We start from the raw sequence: 20883 nt of genomic DNA on the forward strand, positions 1-20883 counted from the left end.
GTAGCGCCTCTGAGGACCTTCAAGGACTGGGTACCCTTTTACTTGAGGTCCACACCTTTGGACCTGTAAGGCACCCTTCTAGTTACCTTGGACAAGAAATAGACCAGGTATACCATCAACAAGAGTCCAGCGCCATATAGGACACATTACAGGCGAAACCTCGTTCTTGAACCGAGGCTCGGGTACCATTCACTTTAATGGATCCGATTATAACGTCCTCACTGGGACATCATTGAAGAATTTTAAAGAGCTTCAACAGCCATGACCATCACCTTCAAGACACTGGCGAAAAAACTAAGGTACTTCCTGTGTGGGAGGGGTTATATGGGAGGAACCTTCTTACTATTGATTGCCAGTGTCTAATCACCTAAAGGTAGCATATAAACCAGGTACGTGTGTGTCAGAATTATGGGGTTCCAAAATAATAGCGGGCTACACTGTGGTTAGTACGGCCCTTCCAAATACTGGCCAGATGTTCATTGATCCTTACTGAGAAGGTACGGATGGTACGACCCACATATTGTTTATTACATCGACAAGTGAGGAGATAAACTAAACTAAGCCTGACTGACTCACTACCAAACGGTAAGTGGATCTACCATATCCGGTAAGAGTACCCACCTTATTCTTCTCACAGAGGATTTCTTCACACTTGCACAGTTATTTGCGGTATTGTGTCCAATTGAAGATTTACTATCAAGCATGGGATGGACATAGATTTGAATTATTATTTTCCAGACTTATATTATTGCCTTTTATGGTGGGAGTTCTGGGAGACTAGAGGGGACACGAGGAGGTGAAAGTACACAGATTCTGCTGTATACATGCACAAAAACAGCACTTTATTGGGAAAAGTTTGATTATATTTGGCACATCACCGTTGGAGAAGGAACTTACTTATTTCATTATTTTTCTACAATGGACTACACTATGTAAAGCACTGTATATGTGTATAAATGTGCATACCGTATATGGTTTATTTTACTTTACTGGCAGATTTATATAGCACTGAATTATGTGACACACATCAAGAGCCTGCGCAACACCAATTTTCATATGGTTTTACTGTTCGCATATTGTGGGAACACAATTGGGTGGATGCAGCAGCTCATCAACATTAAAGCGGAGGGCCACCCTAAAGTGGACCTTCCGCTCATTGGAACCCTCCCCCCCTCTGGCGCCACAATTGGCACCTTTCAGGGGGGTACAGGTATCTGCACCCACTTCCGGCGTAGATTCTGCAGAAGGTACGCCCATTTCCGCAGGTCCCCCGCTGCCTGCTTGGAAACACACGGATCCCAGAGACAGCGGGGACCATCCTTATTGCGCAGCGCGACTCGCGCATGCACAGTAGGGAACCGGGAAATGAAGCCGAAAGGCTCCACTTCCCGATTCCCATACCCAAGATGGTGGCGGCAGCACCAGTGAGACGATCGGCGCGCTGGGCGGGTAAGTGTCATTATTTTAAAAGTCAGCAGCTGCAGTATTTGTAGCTGCTGGCTTTTAAAAAAAAAAAAAACGGCGGACTCCCGCTTTAATATATTATTGTTTTTCACCATTTGTCTAGCCAGTAGGCCATTCACATTGATCAAAGCAATTGTTTTGTTTTATTTACACTTGGGTAGCGTAGAGGTACACTTGTACACATTCATTTGTTTAGATACAACAGCATACCTCCAGAGGTTTAGTGTAGTCTATGCCTGGACAGGTTATGGTGGATGGTCATAATGTTTTATTTTGATGAACTGACTGCCTATCCTATTTCTTGAAGACCTAAAATGCCAGGACAGTACAAATGCTGACCCTTTTTAGAAAGTAGACAGTGAGGTATATAGTAAGAGGCATGGGGCGTTTTGAAGTTATAATTTTAGTAAATTTTTGTGCAAATTTAGAAAATTAAAAACAAAAAATTCAAAATGCTGTAATTTTAACAAAATATTTCTCACACATAGCATAGGGGCATATTTACAATTACAAACCAAACCACATTTTGCTACTCCTCCTGAGTATGAGGATATCACATGTGTGAGACTTTTTTTTACAGCCTAGATACATAGAGGGGCTCAAATTCCAAGGAGCATCTCTAGGCTTTCAAGAAGCATAAGTTAGGTGTCAAAAACTATCCATCATATTTCTTGAGTTCCTGCAGTGCCAGGACAAGAGACATACCTACTAAATGATCACATTTTGGAAAGCAAAACACCCCAAGACATATTCTAAGAGACATGGTGAATCTTTTTAAGACATTTTTTGCCACAAGTTTTTTGAAAATATAAAAAGTTTTGTTCCCCCCCCCCCCCACAAAGTTGTCAATTTAATAACATATTTTTCACAAACAGCATGAGCATACTTAGAATTACACCTCAAAACACATTCTGAGCAAACGAGCAGGACAAAACTCTGGATAGCCGCACACTGGAAAAAGACTTGAAATCCCATCTTTAATTGAAACGTGGGTCACATCAAAACAAAATCAAAAAATCCACAGAAAAAGAATAACGGTACAGGAAAATACTCAAGAGAACTCAAAAGAAAGCAAAAAGAAAAAATGTGTTCTGACCTATTGGTCCATTTTTTCACTTATCTCACTTATTTCATACAGACATACACACCCGTATAAGGTGGTGTATGTCTGCAACATCTTTTACATCATTTCTATTTTCACTAAGGCCGGGTTCACACCGCTGCGATGCGGGAACGCCGCGAATCCGCGGCGTTTTCCCGCATCGCATTACTCCCGCCGGCAGTTCACACTGCCGTATGCGGACGGCTGGGAGTGTCAATGATGTGTTAATGACACCCCCAGATCCGTCCGCATATCGCAGTGCGATCTGCCGACTCGCACAGGAATCGGATCGCATGGTGTGAACCCCCATGCGATCCGATTCTGTTGCGGACCAAAAAAAGGGTCCCGTGCGAGTTTGCTGCGGGAGCGATGCGAATTCAGCCATACTATCTGTATGGCTGTACTCGCATCGCTACGGAGATCGGATGCGATTTGCGGTGCGAATCACATCCGGATCTCCCCCCGCAGCAGTGTGAACCCAGCCTAAGAGTTACATTTTGGTTAGATTTTTGGTCAAATTTTTTCTTTTTGCTTTTTTTTGAGTTTTCTTGAGTATTTTCACTGCTTGGCAGCACATGCTAAGATCTAATTGCAAGTGCGATTCAGCTGTATGTAATCGCCTTCAATCTTTCAATTATGTGATATGCCTTGCCTCTTTTTATGTTTTATGCTATATATTTGATATTTGCTTGAAAGATGGTTAGCTATGAGTAAGCACTGATTACGGTGCGAAACGCGCCAACATTTTCCTGTACCCTGTTATTCTTTTGCTGTGGATTTTTTTTTTTGTTTTGATGTGACCCATGTTGTTTCAATTAAAGATGGGATTTCGAGTCTTTTTCCAGTGTGCGGCTATCCAGTTTTGTCCTGCTTGTTTGCTCATGGTGTGTATAATGGTCAGCACCTGGGGCTCATCAATAGGAAAGAGAGCTTCAGTCCTCGAGGATTACTTTGGAGCGGTGGTTCATCCTTTCTATCAAAAAACAATCTGCTACTCCTCCAGAGTATAGCAATATCACATGTAATCGACTTTTTAACGTTTGCACTGATTATGTAAATCGACTTTTTTATTTTATGTATCTCACAAATCAACTAATCGTATAAAAAAAACAGTGTAGTGTAATGGTCACCCCTGTATGAGTGGTCAGGGAATATAGTTTAGTTTAGTGTGGCATCACTTGTAGCAGTCCATTCATATGAGCCAAGAAAGCCTAGCCTACTGGTACGTGGCTGCCCCCAGGAATGCCATGTTCACTGACCAGGAAGTACAGTAGACAGAAAAAAGGAAGGGAAATTTAAAAAAAAAAAAAAAAAAAAAAAGAGTTCCTGTGGCTCCAAGACTTCAGCTGTCCATGGGTGAGATCCCCTTGAAATGTACTGTAGCCAGGGAGTGAAGGAAGAACCTCTTGGTTAAAGTGAAAGAAAAAAAAATCCTTTAGGCCTGGGTTCACACTGTAGAGAACACAGACATTGCATGCGATTCGCACCTGCATTGCAGTGCCGATTAAATGCGAAGTCATTGCAATGCGAGTTCAGCAATACAGTTTGCATGGACTTTTTTTCCCCCCCACACTGGAATCGGATCGAATGGGTGAGAACACCCATGCAATATGAAACTTGTCTGAATCCACAGTTCACACTGCGACCAGTGAACCGATCTGGGGGTGTCATTAACATTGTATTGACATCCACAGCGATTCACAGAAGGCAATGTTAACTGCCTGCGGGAGAGATGTGATGCGGTAACCAGCGCAGGAATCAAGCTAGTTTCCGCAAGGCTACAGTGTGAACCCAGGCTAAAGGATAAGTTCACCTTTGTGAACATGTTACATCTATATTTAGGGTATAACATGTTCAGCATCTGCCTGCTTCCCCCTGTGACAGCGGGTCAGGGATCTTTCTCCCTGCATCCGCCGTCACTATTCAAAATGAGTGTGGCCCTCCAGCCACATCATTCATTATCAGAGTTCTGTGAATGAATAAACTACAAGTACCAACAAATGAAATGGAAAAATGCAAAAAAATTAAAAAAAGTGCATTTATTTTTATTTTTAAAGTGAACTTATCCTTTAAAAGCAGAAAAAAGGTGTTTGCAAGAAAAGAAGGCAACTCTGTGGATAAGTGTAGACCGAGAAAATCTGACAGGATTAAAAGGGAAAAAATTAAGGTACAACAAAATTAGGTGAAGACCTCATGAATTTACAGCTGGACAAACAAGTGGAACTACATCAGCAACACATCAGTACACAGGCTTACTCAAGTAAAGCTGGCCATACACCTATAGATTATCTGCAGATTTTCTACGGTTAGATGGAAAAAGTGCAACAGATTTCTCCATGTTCACTAAACTGTGCGGATGGAGAAATCTCCCACTTTTTCCATCTAACTATAGAAAATCTGCAGATAATCTATAGGTGTATGGCCAGCTTAAGAGACCTATTAAATAAAAATGACATAGCCGGAAACTGGCCCCCAAGAGGAACTAACGTTCAAAAGTTGATCCAGGCTGGACTGACAAAACAACTGGCTATGTCCCGTGAATAACTACATGGGATGAGATCACCTTACCTTGCACCACGAAAAATACACTTCCCAGATGCAATGATAGACAATGCACAGACCTGACTGGTGGAAAGCCTCTCACTGAAATATCTTGTGGAATCTCTCAGCCTGATTATATGAGATCTAAGCCTAAGCCCTACGGAGCAACAAGTTAGACCTCCCTAGCTTAGAAAAAGAAAAATGCTAACTGATAGTACACTGTCCTTAAAAGCTATGTGGTTACAACAAGCCATAGAGAAGCAGGAACGAAAGCCAAACAGAAAAAATAAAAATCGCTAAGGCTGACCTTGGCACTTGAAGTTACTTAAAGCCAGGTGTTGACCTAGGCTAGGTTGGGGTAAGGCAGGATTGGTCCCACGTAGAACTTCTTGGAATGGGGTTTTCTTGCCTTGCACCCCGAGAAATACACTTACCAGTATAAATGGTAAACTATGCGAGAAGCCAATTACCTAGAAAAAGTATTAAAATAGGAAAGGCACAGAATAGGCAAAACTGATCCCACAAAGTCACCAGTGCATCCCCTGTAATAGCTAGAGGGTGCCTGGACCGCAAAAATAGGATTTTTAAAACGGTTTACCTGTAAAATCCTTTTCTTTGATGTACATCAGGGGACACAGTGCCATAGTAATTACTATGTGGGTTATATCGGACCGACAGGTGCTGGACACTGTCACGCCCCTAAGGAGTGTACTCCCCTATATAACCCCTCCCATTACTGGGAGTCCTCAGTTTTGTAGCCAAGCAATACAAGTGTATACCAAGAAGGGAGGGACCTCTGTGTCATGATGTACATAAAAAAAAGGATTTTACAGGTAAGCTCTTTTAAAAATCCTATTTTCTTTTCTTACATCAGGGAACACAGAGCCATAGTAGTTACTATGTGGGATGTCCCACAGCAATGGCAACTGAAGGGGGGGGAGACAACAAAAAACAGGAGGCAGGATGACTAGCGGAGGCAGGCTACTGCACCCAAAGGCAATATCCTCATGACCTTTAATATCGATTTGATAAAATCTGATAAATGTATGAACCGAAGACCAAGTCACGGCCTTACAGATCTGAGCCATAGAGGCCTGATGATGCACCACTCAAGAGGCACTAATCTCCCTGGATGAGTCTACTCTAACAAGAGAAGGAAGAATTTTCTTCTTTAAGCTGAAGCTTGAACAATCACTTGACAAATTCATTTGGAAAATAGTGGATCTTGACGCTGCTTGTCCACATCTTGGACCCTCTGGCAGTACAAACAAAACCTGTGTTTTGCGAACCTGAGCGGTCACCTTTAAATTGACTCTGATCACTCTTACTACATCAAGAGAATGTAGTGCCTTCTCTTCCCTAGATTAAGGCTCTGGGGAGAAAGAAGGAAGAATAATATCTTGGTTTAAATGAAAAACCTGTTACCACTTTTGGTAGGAATTCAGGATGAGGAAATAAAAGCACCTCATCCTTATGCATGATGAAATATGGCTCTTACAAGACAGAGACGCTAGTTCCGATACTCTTCTAGCAGAAGAAATGGCAAGCAGAAAGATTATCTTTCTTGTAAAAAGAACCAAGGAAATTTCTCGTAAAGGTTCAAACGGCTGATTCAGCAAAGCCAATGAGACCAATTTTAAATCCCAAGGATTTAGAGGTGCCTTGATAGGGGGAATAAACTGTGTTACCCCCTGAATAAGCTATGTTCCAAGAGTGGGAAGAGGCCATAGGAAAAACAATGACAAGGCCGGGATCTGGCTCTTGATAGAAGTCAAGGCCAGCTTCATTTCAGATCCCATATGCAGGAAATCGGGAATCCTGCCCATGACAAACTTCCTGGGGTGCCAACCCATGGATCCACACCAAGAAACATATGCCTTCCAGACTCTAAAGTAAGGGATTCTGGAAGCTGGCTTCCTGGCATTAATCAAAGTAGACACGACCGAAGGAGATCACTCACAATCTTTTATAGCGTGGGATTCAACAGTCAAACCTGTTAAAAATTTTCATCCATAAGGTAGGATGAAATACCGGACCTTGTGCAAGAAAGTCTGGCTATAATGGCAGAGTCCGAAGGACTCCTACTGCCATCTTTATGATCTCGGTAAATTAAGATCTATTGGGACCCTCTGGGGCTGCCAGAATCCCCTCCTTTTGTTCCTGCTTAATCCTGCGGAGAAGGTGCGGAAGTAGCAGAACTGGAGGAAATGCATAGGTCAGGGAAAACTGATCCCATGGGAAGACTAATGCATCTGTTCCGCCTGCTAGCGGATCCCTTGTTCTCCACACAAAGTTGTCGACTTTGTTGATGAATCTGCATGCGAATAGGTCAAGGTCCGGAATTCCCCATCTCTGACATATCGCTAGGAAGATGTCGGGGTGAAGAGATCATTCTCCTAGAAATAATTGTTGGCGACTCAAATAGTATGCCTGAAAAATGAAAATAGAACATTGTTCACCTCTTTTTGGGCTGCACAAGCCCTCATGCCCCCCTGGTGATTTAGGTAGACCACCACCGTGGCCTTGTCAGACTGAATCCTGGCAGGACAGTCCCGTAGTCTGACCGTCCAAGATTCTGGGGCCAGACGTACTGCCCGAAACTTCCAAAAAAAGTTGATAGGCAAGGTCCTCTAACCTGGACCATCTCCCCTGGACAGAATCTTCTTCCAGGGCTGCATCTGTTAACACCTTCCAGGATAAAGATTTTCCCTTTTGCTGGATAACAACCATCAATTTAGGCTCTGACTTAGGTAGAGAGCCAAGCGTATTGGAAATAAACAAGGCCTGAATCTTTTTTTATTCCAGACGGACAGGATGGTGTCTTGAAGCATTTTTTGCGTAAAACTGCGCGTAAGGGACGGCCTTGAAGGAGGCCATCATTTCCCCTAAAAATCTCCTGCACAGTCGAATGAAGGACTTTTCCCTTTGTTTTGATAAGTTGAATTAGTCCTACAATGGAACTGATTCTTGACTGCGGTAAGAATACCTTCTTCTGTATAGCATCTATAACCAGCCCCAAGTACTGTAATCTCCTTGATGGTTTTAAGCAGAATCTTCCTAAGATGTGTATCCAACCTAGAGATTTCAGATAGTTACAGCTGAGATCAGACTCTTGGTTTTAGACCCAAGACTAAATGATCTATTAAAAGTGGATCTTCTAATAGACTAGGGCCGCTATGTCTTGAGCCCTTAATCTGGCTAAATGAGGTGCCAGAATCTTTCAGAACACTCGTGGTGCTGTGGCTAAGCCAAATGACAGGGCCACAACTGAAAAGATAATTTTATATTTCAAAAACGCAGACATTTCTGGTGAGCAGGAAAAATTTGGCACACTCCCCTCCTTGCAGGATGGACACAGCCGATCGAATTATGAAAGGATCAGATGTTTAAATGCAGATTCAGATCTTCGAGATCTAGAATGGGTCTTACCTCTCTGTTTGGTTCTGGAACCTTAAAAGGTTTGAGCCAAAACCACCTGCTCCACTAAAGGGAACTCCGATATCACCGACTGGGATAACAGCTGATCCAGAGGCCAGAAAGAGACACGTCTTTTTTTCTCTGGATCCTTAGGAACATTCTCAGAGGAGACGTAAACTCTCGGAACTCTAGTCATAATCTAGAAAAAATAAATTGCAGAAATCCATCTGTCTTGACATTGTTCCTGCCAGATCTTGAGAATCGCAGGACCTTTCCCCTCACCCGAACGAGTGGGGACGCCCCTTAACGAGAAGGCTTTAACATTCTGCTTTGTGGGCTTTCTGCCCCAAGATCCTGGTGCTGCCCTTGGGGACTTTCCCTTGAACCTGACTTTTGAGGCCTTCAAGACTGCCTAGAGGCAGATGCCCCTGGCATAGGAGAGGCTTTACCCTATTAGAGGTCTTTTGGATGTGCTTATCCAGATCGTCTCTAAATAGCCGTACCCCAGGAAGGGAAACAACTTGCTAAGAGCTTTCACGTGGTGCTTCGGCTGATCAATATTTCAGCCTCAGAACTCTGCAAGAATGCACTAGTCCAAGCATAAGCCATAAGGCTTAAACGATAGAGTCTTTCATAACATCTACTTTGAGACATAGTGTGCCAGATACACCAGCCCATTGCCGGGCCTGCTGATCAGGCAGAATTTCAGTTATCGACACAAACTGATCCTTAACCCTTTGAAGTCCACATTTTTCAAGGAGTTAGCATGACTCAAAATGTGCTCCACCGAAATGGTGGAGCAGAACGTTAAAGGGTTAATGAACTGAGTTACACCAAATGCAGCAAGAACCGGCTGCGTTACTGAACTGCAAAAGACATCTTGTCTTTAAAAGGAAGTTCAAACTTTAATTTGCTGGATCCTTTAACCACTTCAGCCCCGGACAAATTGTCAGCCTAAGGACCAGAGGTCTTTTTACAATTTCGCACTGCACTGATTTAACTGGTAATTGCGCGGTCATGCAATGTTGTACCCAAACGAAATTTGCGTCCCTTTCTTCCCACAAATAGAGCTTTCTTTTGATGGTATTTGATTGCCTCTGCGATTTTTATTTTTTGCAATATAAATGGAAAAAGACCGAAAATTTCGAGAAAAAAAGATTTTCTACTTTTTGTTATAAGAAAAATCGATTAAACTCAATTTTAGTCATACATTTAGAGCAAAATTTATTCAGCCACATGTCTTTAGTAAAAAAAATGTCAATAAGCGTATATTTATTGGTTTGCGCAAAAGTTATAGCGTCTACAAACTAGAGTACATTTTCTGGAATTTACACAGCTTTTAATTTAGGACTGCCCATCTCATTTCTTGAGGTGCTAAATGGCAGGGCAGTACAACCCCCCCCCCCCCCCCCAATGACCCAATTTTGGAAAGTAGACATCCCAAGGAAATTGCTGAGGGGCATGTTGAGCCCATTGAATATTTTTTTTTTGTCCCAACTGATTGAATAATGACACAAAAAAAAAAAAAAGTTTACAAAAAGTTGTCACTAAATAATATATTGCTCACACATGCCATAGTTATATGTGGAATTACACCCCAAAATATATTCTGCTGCTTCTCCTGAGTACGGGGATACCACATATGTGGGACTTTTTGGGAGTCTAGCCGCGTACGGCACCCGAAAACCAAAATCATTGCCTTCGGGATTTCTAAGGGTGCAAACTTTTGATTTCACTCCTCACTACCCATCACAGTTTCGAAGGCCATAAAATGCCAAAATAGCACAACCCCCCCCAATGAACCCATTTTGGAAAGTAGACACCCCAAGCTATTTACTGAGAGGCATGTTGAGTCCATAAAATATTTTATATTTTGCCACAAGTTGCAGGAATATTACAATTTTTTTTTTTTTTTTGCACAAAGTTGTCACTAAATGATATATTGCTCACACATGCTAAGGGCATAAGTGAAATTACACCCCGAAATAAATTCTGCTGCTTCTCCCGAGTACGGGGATACCACATGTGGGGGACTTTTTGGGAGCCTAGCCACGTACGGGACCCCGAAAACCAAGCACTGCCTTCCGGATTGAAATATAAAACGCTACCAAAAAAACCTGTTAGCGATCGCAGGGATCAGGCCTGACTCTGCGAACGCTGCAGTTATGTGTTTAGTGTTTTGTAAGTGACAGTGATCGATCGATACTGCACTTGGGTGGGCGGAGGGGTAAAACGCAGGTGCTAGCAGGTATCTGGGCTGATCCCGCTAACAATGCGTTTTATAGATAACGCTAGTATAGATCTGATCAGTCAGATATTGATCTGTTCAGATTCTATACCACTACGGGAGGTTTATGCTTTGCGCGTGGGTGTTAGCAGTGCTGGCACTAACCTAGCGCTGCCTGGGGCGACGCAGACCCTGACCCTAAAACCTAATTGATATCACCCACCGGGGGGGGGGGGTTAAACCTTTATTGGGTAATAAATGGTGGGTGCCCTGATGCTATAAAAAGCAAACTAACTAACCAGAGTCACCCATAACACTTATACGGTGATCACTGGTGAAAGGGTTAACATCTTTATTAGGTAGTATATGGGGGTCCCTGTCGCTATATAAAAACCTGACAGGGAACCTAAATAACTAACTGGCTAACCAGCGTCACCAGTGACACTTATACGGTGATCGCTGGTGAAAGGGTTAACTAGGGGCAATCAGGGGGTTAAACCTTTATTGGGGGGGGGTAGGGGGCTACCCTGGACCTAACACTAACTGCCCTGACAGTTTTTACTGTCACAACTGACACTGAATGCAGTGATCAGTAAATAAATGATCACTGCAATCAGCGACACTGTGACTGAGAGGGGGGGGTTGTGTGCCTATGTGTGCCTACATGTCAGTGTAGTGTTGGTGCACACTTACTTTCACTGTTCTCCTCGTAGTCCGGTCAAAAAGACCGCCCGAGGAGAATGACATCACTTCCTCCCTGCCTGCGTTTACTATACACAGCGGGGGGGGAAGCTTCTCATTCGCCAGGAGCAATCGAGAGGGGATGGCCAGAAACCAACGGCCATCCCCTCATCCCGGACCGCTCCTGCAGCGAAACGGACCGCCGCATCCAGCGGGAGGGGGTCCTATCGGACCCCCCACCCGCTCGAAGGCGAGCACGTACATGTACGTGCTTGTGCCTGTCGGTGTCATTGCACCGACGTACATTGCCATGCGGCGGTCCTTAAGTGGTTAAACATCAGTGCTTTATCCACCGGACATGTGAGATTCTGCTCACTGAGGTGATTGCAGCATCAATGGCTGGAATCCCCCATTTTCTTCATAGAAATCCTCTTTTATAGATAAAGTGTGGAGAATTTCTTGGGAGGATAATATTTTTTATTATTGTTCCTATTCAGAATACATGTTTTTTTTTTTTGTTTTTTTTTCATGCTATGCATGAATAGGAAAAAACATCCCCAGGTGGGGGAGGTTCTAATGAAACCAATTAGTGGTAGATACCTCAAGAGCCTGTGCTGCAGGCAACAAAAGGGTTGAGTAAGGGAGTACACAAGCAACCCGACTTGTGATGCTACTCCTTCCATATTAGGCTCCTCCAAAGAAGATAAATAAGTATCTTCCAATATTTGGGAAGATCTACCTGATCCCCAGCCCCCTGCACCTCAACAAAAGGGCCCTGAGGACTAGATGGGAATCTGCCATGTTTAGTCCTACTATGGAGAGACATCATAGCATTAATCTTCTTTTCAAATGGTAGAAGAAAAAAACCTGTTTGTATGATATATACAGGGACTGAAGTGTTCTACCCCTGGCAGCTCAATCTGACTAGCCGTATCCCTCTCAGAGGAGGGTGACATGGTTTTGGAAATGGACTTAGTTTACAGTGCAAAACAAATGACCTTTTAGAGAAGTTCCTGGTCCCATTACCATTCATAGCCTGAAGCATAAAGCAGAGGCACTATGCAAAAGAATGTACATTGCTAGGCTATATAGTTCAGCTCCATTAGCTGCTATTAACCCTAGCTTCAGTAAAGTATAACGTGCCAAAGGAATAAGCCTTTGTTCACTAACCTGACCAAGCTATCCCCCTGCTTTGCCCCTCCAGCAGCAGCTTTCACATACACAACACTGAGACCAGCTTCCTCCATGTGTGGCCGGCGTTTGACGCCATTGGCCACGCGCCCCCCCACAAATTACACCCCCCTTTCCTTTCAAAGGAAAGTTCTTTCCCACGCATCCTGTTGACCTGTAGGCATGGTGGGGTGGGGGGGGGGGGGGGGGAATCCTCCGCTGACGCAGCCTGTACTTTTTTTTTTTTTAAAGGCAATTGCTTTGCATCCTGTCCCCTGAAGGGGAAAACACAAATATTTGGGGGCAAAGGAGGAGACCAGACCCCCCCCCCTCTTCTTACCAGAGGATCGTTTGCGGCTGGAGGAGAGGAGAGTGAAGGCTTCCTTGGCATTTCCAGTGTCAGGACGGTGAGTGCTTAATACAGCCCCCAGTGGTGACACATAGGCATGACAACATTATACATAGAAGGAGAAATTCCTGAGAAAATCTCCCTTACCTTATCCTCGCAGCAGGGTTTTACCAGAGATAAAGACTCAATCTTCACCCTTCACGGTAGGCTCTGAGATCTTTTAGGAAACCTTCAGGAACCAGGGAACCTCGGGTTACCCACAATCCTCGACCAACAACAGCACCCTTCCAGTAAAAACTTTATGGCCTCACTGCCAAAAAGTACTGGATCTTCAGACACAAGGCCCGGGTACCATTCATTTAGCCCATGAAAAGACATCAGAACGGATCCGGTCAGCATGGCTATCCCCTGCAAGGATTACTACCAGTGTAGCTCAGAACAGCACATCTTTACTCGTGACCAACACCTTAGACAGTGGCAAAAATAAAAAACTGAGGACTCCCAGTAATGGGAGGGGTTATATAGGGGAGTACACGCCTTAGGGGTATGCCAGTGTCCAGCACCTGTCGGTCCGATATAACCCACATAGTAATTACTATGGCTCTGTGTCCCCTGATGTAACAAAAGAAAGCAAACTTGGTTGCTTTGTTGTTGAATCTACAACCCACATCCAATGTTCCTTACATGAGACAAAAGCCTATAACACCTGGGGGTTGCAACTGCCGGAGTGTTAAATAACCCAAATGCGAGGCAGCAGGTGGCTATGGGAACTCAAAAGGTAGGCTTTACCAGATGAAAGGTATCTTCAAACAGAGCATGACTGGGAGCATAACATCCTGGAATGCCAGATGTGACACCTCTCTACCTGAAACTGAAGCTTGGGTTGCATGTACCCACTAGGCTGCAAGCCTCAGGGCTCCAGATGGTCCAGCCTCCACACAGCCCCTCTCAAAATCCCATGACAGTCTTTAGGAGTCGACTCCCTGCAACTACATTAGGGCCAAGCTCTGGAAAAGAAAAAGGGGAAACCTCTGATCTAGGCAGAAGGCTAAGGCAAGACCAGCCAGGTGGATCAGCAACAGGAGAGGATCTGCTGACCTAACAGCCATCGGGTCAGGATAAAATAAACGCTGTGCTGCTTGGGACTGCCTAAGCTAAGAGTCGAAGGGGGGGGGGGGGGGGGTCACAGTTTAGGCTTATGTATCCTGTAGAGGAAGAATCAATCATCTCTCAGATTGCTGTCCTGGAAGATTACTGGGGAAATAAAATCTATTACCAAAAGCAAAACACAAGCGTTATATTTTTTCCCCAATTTCTATTTTGGAGAAATATACTGAGCAAAGCATTTTACCAGATAACACTTACTTGTCTGCGTAGACTGACCTTCTGTACTTCTTTGGAAAGGATATCGAAATAGCAGCTTATTCCCTCTACTTCCCGAACTAACCAGAATAACACTTATAGGGCTGGTGTTTTCACCCATCTTCGGAAACTGCCAAACAAATAGCCTGCATGAGAGAAAAAAAAATTAACTTTTAATAACATTATATTCAATATTACAAATGCAACAAACTGAATAAAGATGGTCTTTCTTTATTAACAGAGTCAAGTGTGATCATACGTAAATATATCTAAAGGCCCCCCCAGGGAGAGCATTTGTTTTGTAGCAAGCAATACCCCCAATAGAGAGGGGATGTACTCCAAGATACTGATTTTACAGGCAAGTACAAAAATCCAAGGTTTTCTATTTAGTACATGGCGGGACACAGAGTAGGCTAATAATCGTAACTACCTGGGGATGTCCCAACGTGAGGAGAGAAAACACAGCCCCCGCAGCCAAGCCAAAAAGCTACAAAACTGCTACGACCAAACATGGCAGCAGTTACATCCACTTTATAAAAACTCAAAAAGGTGTGAATAGATGACCAGGTAGCAGCCTTGCATATCTGTTCAACTGAGGCCTGATGATGGATAGCCCTTTAAGCAATCAGATTCCGAATCCAACACAAAATGGTCAACTTGGTAGCCAGCTGACCCTTCCTAGAAGCTTCTGGAAGAGCAAACAGTGAATCTGATTGTTCTATTGCAGCAGACGAGAAACAATACACCCTTATGGCCCACAGTACATCTAACGTGTTAAGAGCCTTGTCCCCTGGCAAAAAATTATGTAAGGACAATGTCCTGATTGAAATGAAAAGAAGATACCATCTTCGGCAAACAGAATGGAGCAGGACAAAAGTACCACCTTGTCCTTATGGAGTATCAGAAAGAGCCCTCTACAGGTAAGAGCTGTCAATTCTGATACCAATACCCTTCTTGCTGAGGTAATAGCAATAAGATGGACAACTTTCCTGGACAAAAGCACCAGTGGAATATCCTGGATTTGCCCAAATGGAGGCCTTTGCAAGACTGACAAAAACCTACATTAGACTTAATGGCAACAGTATTTCTACAAAACCATCCAGGGCGGCACACCCTGAGAGATGAGGGCTCCTCCCTACAGGAAACACAATCAATTGACAGCTTGTTATAAGTCCCCACCCTTCCCCTTGATCCCCAGTATGTATTAAAGTAATCCTGAACTGGTTCACGTGAAGCATCGCTCCACATAGGTACTTACCACCTAGCATTTAGCTCATCTTTCCCTCCACAGAGAAGTAGGCCTGCCATCCTAGAAGGTTCATAGAAATACCGTTACCGGTAAGTCTAACGTAGGTTTTCTCCTATCACCTTCCAGGACAGCACATCTGTGGATTATCTGAGAGGATGATCCACGTGAATTGGCACATGCAGGTAGGCATCCCTGAGGTCCAGAGTCATCATGAAGGCCTCCTTCATGAGGTTTTTGGGTACAGAGTAGATACTCTCCATAGTAAACTTTTTGTATTCCAGGTACCTGTTCAGGTTTCTTAAGTTTACTGTCAGCCGATACTTTCCTGACGGCTTGCGAACAACGAATACGTGGAAGTAGAATCCCTGGTACTGTTATTCCTTTGGTACTGGTACCACCACCTGCTGTTCCACCAATTCCTGGATACCCTCCAGAGGGCAGACCTTTTCAGGGTATGCCGGGGGGGGGGGGGGGGTCTAAGGGCGATTATAGCGGGGGGTTTTGCAGAGAACTCCAGACGATAACCTTTTCGGATCTGGCAGATGTAAATGCTGTCCAATCTCTTTTCTCACTGAAGGACAAAGTCGGACAGCCGTCCCACCACCCTGATCTTGGCGTCACTTGATTTCTTTGGCGCCAATCTTGGGGGAGGAAAACAAACTGTTATTTTGCTTTCCCTTACCATAACGCCACCGGTTTTTTGGCTCCTTTTTGGTTCTATGCTGTGGTTGCCCTGGGGGGCCTTAAAAAATTATTTTAAAATTTGTCTTTTTTGGGCTTTATTGGGAATTTTTTACCCTTTTCAGCCCCCTGTACATCTTGTCCTGTGCTGAGGTTACTGTGGCTTCTGGAATCTCCTCAGTAGCATATATTGCCTGCAAGAGTCCATCGAGATCCTATAGGGCAGTGATTCTCAACCAGGGTTCCGTGGAACCCTAGGGTTCCTCCAGAAGTTGCTAGGGGTTCCTTCAGCATTGGGCAATTTCTGCCTCTCAGATAAGTTTCCACTGATACCATTGATCTTTTTAACAATCTGTAAGGAGGCAATTCTTCCCACTGACCATCACACTAATGTATCAGGAGTTGAAGATTTCTAATTTTTAGCAGGGGTTCCCTGAGACTTGCTCTGTCTCCATGCTGCTCTCCATGCTCTCTCCCAGTGTTTCTAACACTTCCGGGTTGCGCTTTAACTCTGGCGCCACCCACTTCCTGTGATGCGGCCGTATACCAGAGTGAGGCATGGAAAGCAGTACTTCTTGTAAGAAGATTCCCGGCAATGAAGAGAGTGGCTGACGGCGCGTGTGCAAACTTGGGGGGCGACCTGGGAGAAGGACAAGCCTGCAGGTTAGTTCAGGTCTCCCTAAAACCTGTCTCTACAAGGGCCCATCAGACCCTCCCCGGTCATTTGGTCTTTGTTTTATTTAAACATGCTGCTGTGTTCAGGAGAAACACAATTAATACTGGGGATCAAGGGGAAGGGTGGGGACTTCTAACAAGCGGTTGATTGTGTTTCCTGTAGGGATGAGCCTTTATCTCAGGTGTGCCGTCCTGGAAGGTGATAGGAGAAACCCAATTTAGATCCCATGGAGGCAACAGAGGCCTAACTGGAGGGACCATACAAATAACCCCTTGAACAAGCGCTTGTACCAACAAATGTAAAGCAATTGGCCTCTGAAAAAATACAGTCGGACCAGAGATTTGCCCCTTAATCGTACTCAGGGTCAGCTTTAAGTCTACTGTAGCCTAAAGAAAAGACAAAATACAGTCTATAACATATTTTAAGGGATGTAATTTTCTAGCCTTACACCAGGCTATATCAGATTTACAAGTCTTATGATTAATATTCCTAGAGGACTCCTTCCTGGCCATCAATAATGTGGGAACAGCTGCCCTAGAAGTTCCCTTATCCATCAAGACCCTGGCTTCAATAGCCAAGCTGTTAAAACAAGCAACTGTAAAGAAGGATGGCAGACTGGATCTTGAAGGAGATCCGGGGTGTCGGAAGCATTCAGGGGCCGTCCACTGTCATGTTTAAGATGTCAGATTAACAAGTCAAGCTGGAGTGACCAGAATTAACAGCGCGTTCTCCACCCAGTTTCTGCACAACAGACACGGAAGAAGATGAATCAGAGGAAAAGTGTATATGTGGCAGCCATGTTGTGGAAGCGAACCTTAACGTAAGGAGTAGTTTGGCCAGGCTTCACTGGTCAAAGAAGAGTCCTACAGGTATGCCATTTGCATTAAACAATATATTTACAAATGGCACAGTGTGTGTTAAAAGGTAAACTCCTCCCTTTTAGACCAAGTTAGACCTATATTTAAGGTGTAACATGTAGCATGACTACAAGCCAACCCACTCCCAACAACGTGCGGTGGTTGTTCTCCCTCACAGCAGCTGTAACTTTTGCAATTTGTCGTCTCCTCCCCTTACTGGAGCAGTCGGTAGCGGTGGATACGATCCAATCCTTTCCCCTCAGACACTGTGTCGAGTGAGAAAATTATGGCCCCCCACTTGACTCAATGGCGTTGGATGACGGAAGCGATGTCAAACGTCACTTCCACCCAACAGCCTTAAAAAGGGACAATTTTTTTATTGCATTTAAGTGTAAATGTGAGATCTGAGGTCTTTTTGACCCCAGATCTCCCATTAAAGAGTTGCTGTCATGCTTTTTTTTTTATTACAAGGGATGATTACATCCCTTGTAATTGAAATAAAAGTGATCCAAAAAAAAAAAAAATTTTTTTAAAAAGGGACAGTGTAAAAATAAAAAGTAAAATTAATAATAAAAAAAAAAATGTAAGCGCCCCATCCCTCTGTGCTTGCGCGCAGAAGTGAATGCATAAACAAGACGCGCCCGCATATTCAAACCACACGTGAGGGATCTTTGTGATCGTCAAAGTGGGAGCAATAATTATAGCAAAAGACCTCCTTTGTAACTCAAAACTGATAACCTGTAAGCATTTTAAAAACGTTGCCTGGAGATTAAGGGTCAAAGTTTGTCGCCATTCCACAAATGGGCAAAATTTTGAAGCATGACATGTTGGGTAACAATTTACTCTGCGTAACATCATCTTTCACAATATGAAATAAAAATTGGGATAACCTTACTGTTTTCTTATTTTTAAAAAGTGTATTTTTTCCAAAAGAATTGTCTTTGTAAGACAGCTGCACAAATACGGTCTGAAATTTAAATATTTTCTATATACATACATACACATATATATATATATATATATATATATATATATATATATATATATATATATATATATACACACACACATACACTTTCCCATATTACCTTTTTTTTGGAAGTAAAGGTGTACTTCCGATTCAGCCGGGCCGCAGCTCAGGACGTCATGTCCTCTTCTTCAGCAAGCACCCCCATTGTCCTCTGGGACCTGTGTGTGTCTCAGAAGACAAGCTGGCCATTCACAGAGCACTGCAGGACTCACGCATGCGCAGTCAGAAGCCGGTAGTGAAGCCACGAGGTTTCCCTTAGTTGGGACGGGCGGCGCCTGCACCTGATCCGATGGACCAATCGTCCTTGGGTGTGGGGGGGCATGACATCACGGGCTCCCCCTGGACAGGTAAGTGTCCTTATTAAAAGTCAGCAGCTACAGTGTTTGTAGCTGCTGACTTTTTATTTAAAGAGAAATGTGTCTGGAACACCACTTTAAGTGGGTAAAGGTGAAGCTAGCCTTTAACAACAAACACAAGGCCCTGCTCACATCTGTGCAGGGGCAGGAGTTGTAGGTTTACATGCAGGGGCATTTGTCACCATTGATCATTATGCACTTTGTTGATAGCACATGCCAACCTTTTCCAGCACACCACACACACACCTACAATGACCACAGGCTTACACTTCTGGGTATAAAGACTGGAGCAAAACAAAGCTCCCACATGAGATATGTCACTCCCCCCACACATCACCTTCCCTGGGCAATGCAGGCTATCATTATTATTATTATTGTTGTCGTTTCTATATGGAATTCCAAATCTAAATCAGCAGTCCAGACCTGTCTAAGCACTGAGGTAATTATTATACAGGATGCTGCAAGGAGACCTTACATAAAACATGTACACAAACCTCGTACCTTCTATTATGTGGCCATTGCAGTACAGTGTATGATCATTTTATATGGCTGAACGTGCTATACAACCCACACTGTGTCACACGGAAAGCAATAACATAAACCGTCCAACTTCCTCCTGCTGGTTCTAATCTTGTGTACAAGGGAAGACGACACCCCCCCCCCTGCGTGCGCGTCCGCGTACCTTTCAGCGCACACTGCGCATGTGCGCTTTACTTTCAGCGCGGCCCCGAGCTCGCGGTTGACTGGCTGGTCACGTGACACAGAGTAGCCTAAATCCAAATGTGCTTTCTGTGGCAGCCTGCATACAACAGATTATTAATGACGTTTGCTTCTCCTTCACTAATGAATAGTAATAAAGTGTATTTAAACCTTGTTTGCATCTGCCATTCATTCTGCAGATTTTCTGTGCCCGTATTATAAAGCAAATACTAAAATTAATCAGAAGATACAGTCAATATTTTTTTTTTATAATGTATTTTTTATCAAGATCCCTCTCACACTGGGGCAGTTTTCAGGGGCTTTAATGCTGAAAATAGCCTCTGCTAAGCACCTGAAAACCGCCTCCAATTCATTTCAGTGTGACTTTTCACACTGGAGCGGTGCGCTGGCTTGCAGGACGTTCCCAAATGTCCTGCAAGCAGTATCGTTGGGGCTGGCGCTGTATTTAGCGTTCCCAAAATGCCTTGCCCATTGGAATGAATGGGCATCGCTTCTAAAGCGCCTGAAAAGCAATTTGAAAGTGTCGCAACACAGGAGTTCTTAACCCCTTCTTTGGGGTTAAAAGCACCCCGCTAGCAGTCAAAAAGCACCGCTTAACCACTTGCCGCCCGCCATATAGCAAAATGACATCGGCAAAGTGGTTGCGATATCCCGACCGGATGTCATATGATGTCTTTCAGGATGTCAAGCATCTGCACGCCCCCGTCTGACATACCGCAACTACCATCTAGGTAAAGAGTCTCTAAATGAGACTCTTTACCACGTGGTCAGCCGTATCCAATCGCGGCTGATCACGATGTAAACAGGTACAGCCGTTGATCTGCTTTTCCTCACTCACGTCTGACAGACAGGGGGTGTGTGCTGATTGTTTATCAGGACAGCCCCCCCTCGGATGCCCGCCCAGGACCACCAGGATGCCGCCAGGACCACCAGGGATGGCCACCACACTGGACCACCAGGTATGCCACCCTAGACCACCAGGGAAATGCCAATCACTGCCC

At 44.2% G+C, this 20883-nt stretch overlaps 1 protein-coding gene across 4 annotated transcripts in view; it reads right to left on the reverse strand.

The window, feature by feature from the left end:
* Positions 1-19828, reverse strand: part of NPRL3 (NPR3 like, GATOR1 complex subunit) — a 366504-nt gene extending 346676 nt beyond the window's left edge. For 2 of the 4 annotated variants that reach the window (XM_077448801.1, XM_077448799.1), the window contains exons 1-2: positions 19664-19828; positions 14335-14459 (exon numbers count right to left, since the gene is read on the reverse strand). In XM_077448801.1, coding sequence (XP_077304927.1) covers positions 14335-14434 — 100 coding nt within the window. In that variant the 5' untranslated portion in view covers positions 14435-14459; positions 19664-19828. Of the gene's footprint in view, positions 1-14316; positions 14460-19663 lie in introns of all 4 variants that reach the window. The other 2 variants (XM_077448800.1, XM_077448798.1) reach the window with 1 other exon arrangement.
* Between the last annotated feature and the right edge of the window lie 1055 nt (positions 19829-20883).

The sequence above is a fragment of the Lithobates pipiens genome, unplaced genomic scaffold, assembly GCF_037356315.1.
Source record: "Lithobates pipiens isolate NorthernLeopardFrog02 unplaced genomic scaffold, aLitPip1_a1.2 Scaffold_22, whole genome shotgun sequence".
NCBI lineage: Eukaryota > Metazoa > Chordata > Amphibia > Anura > Ranidae > Lithobates > Lithobates pipiens.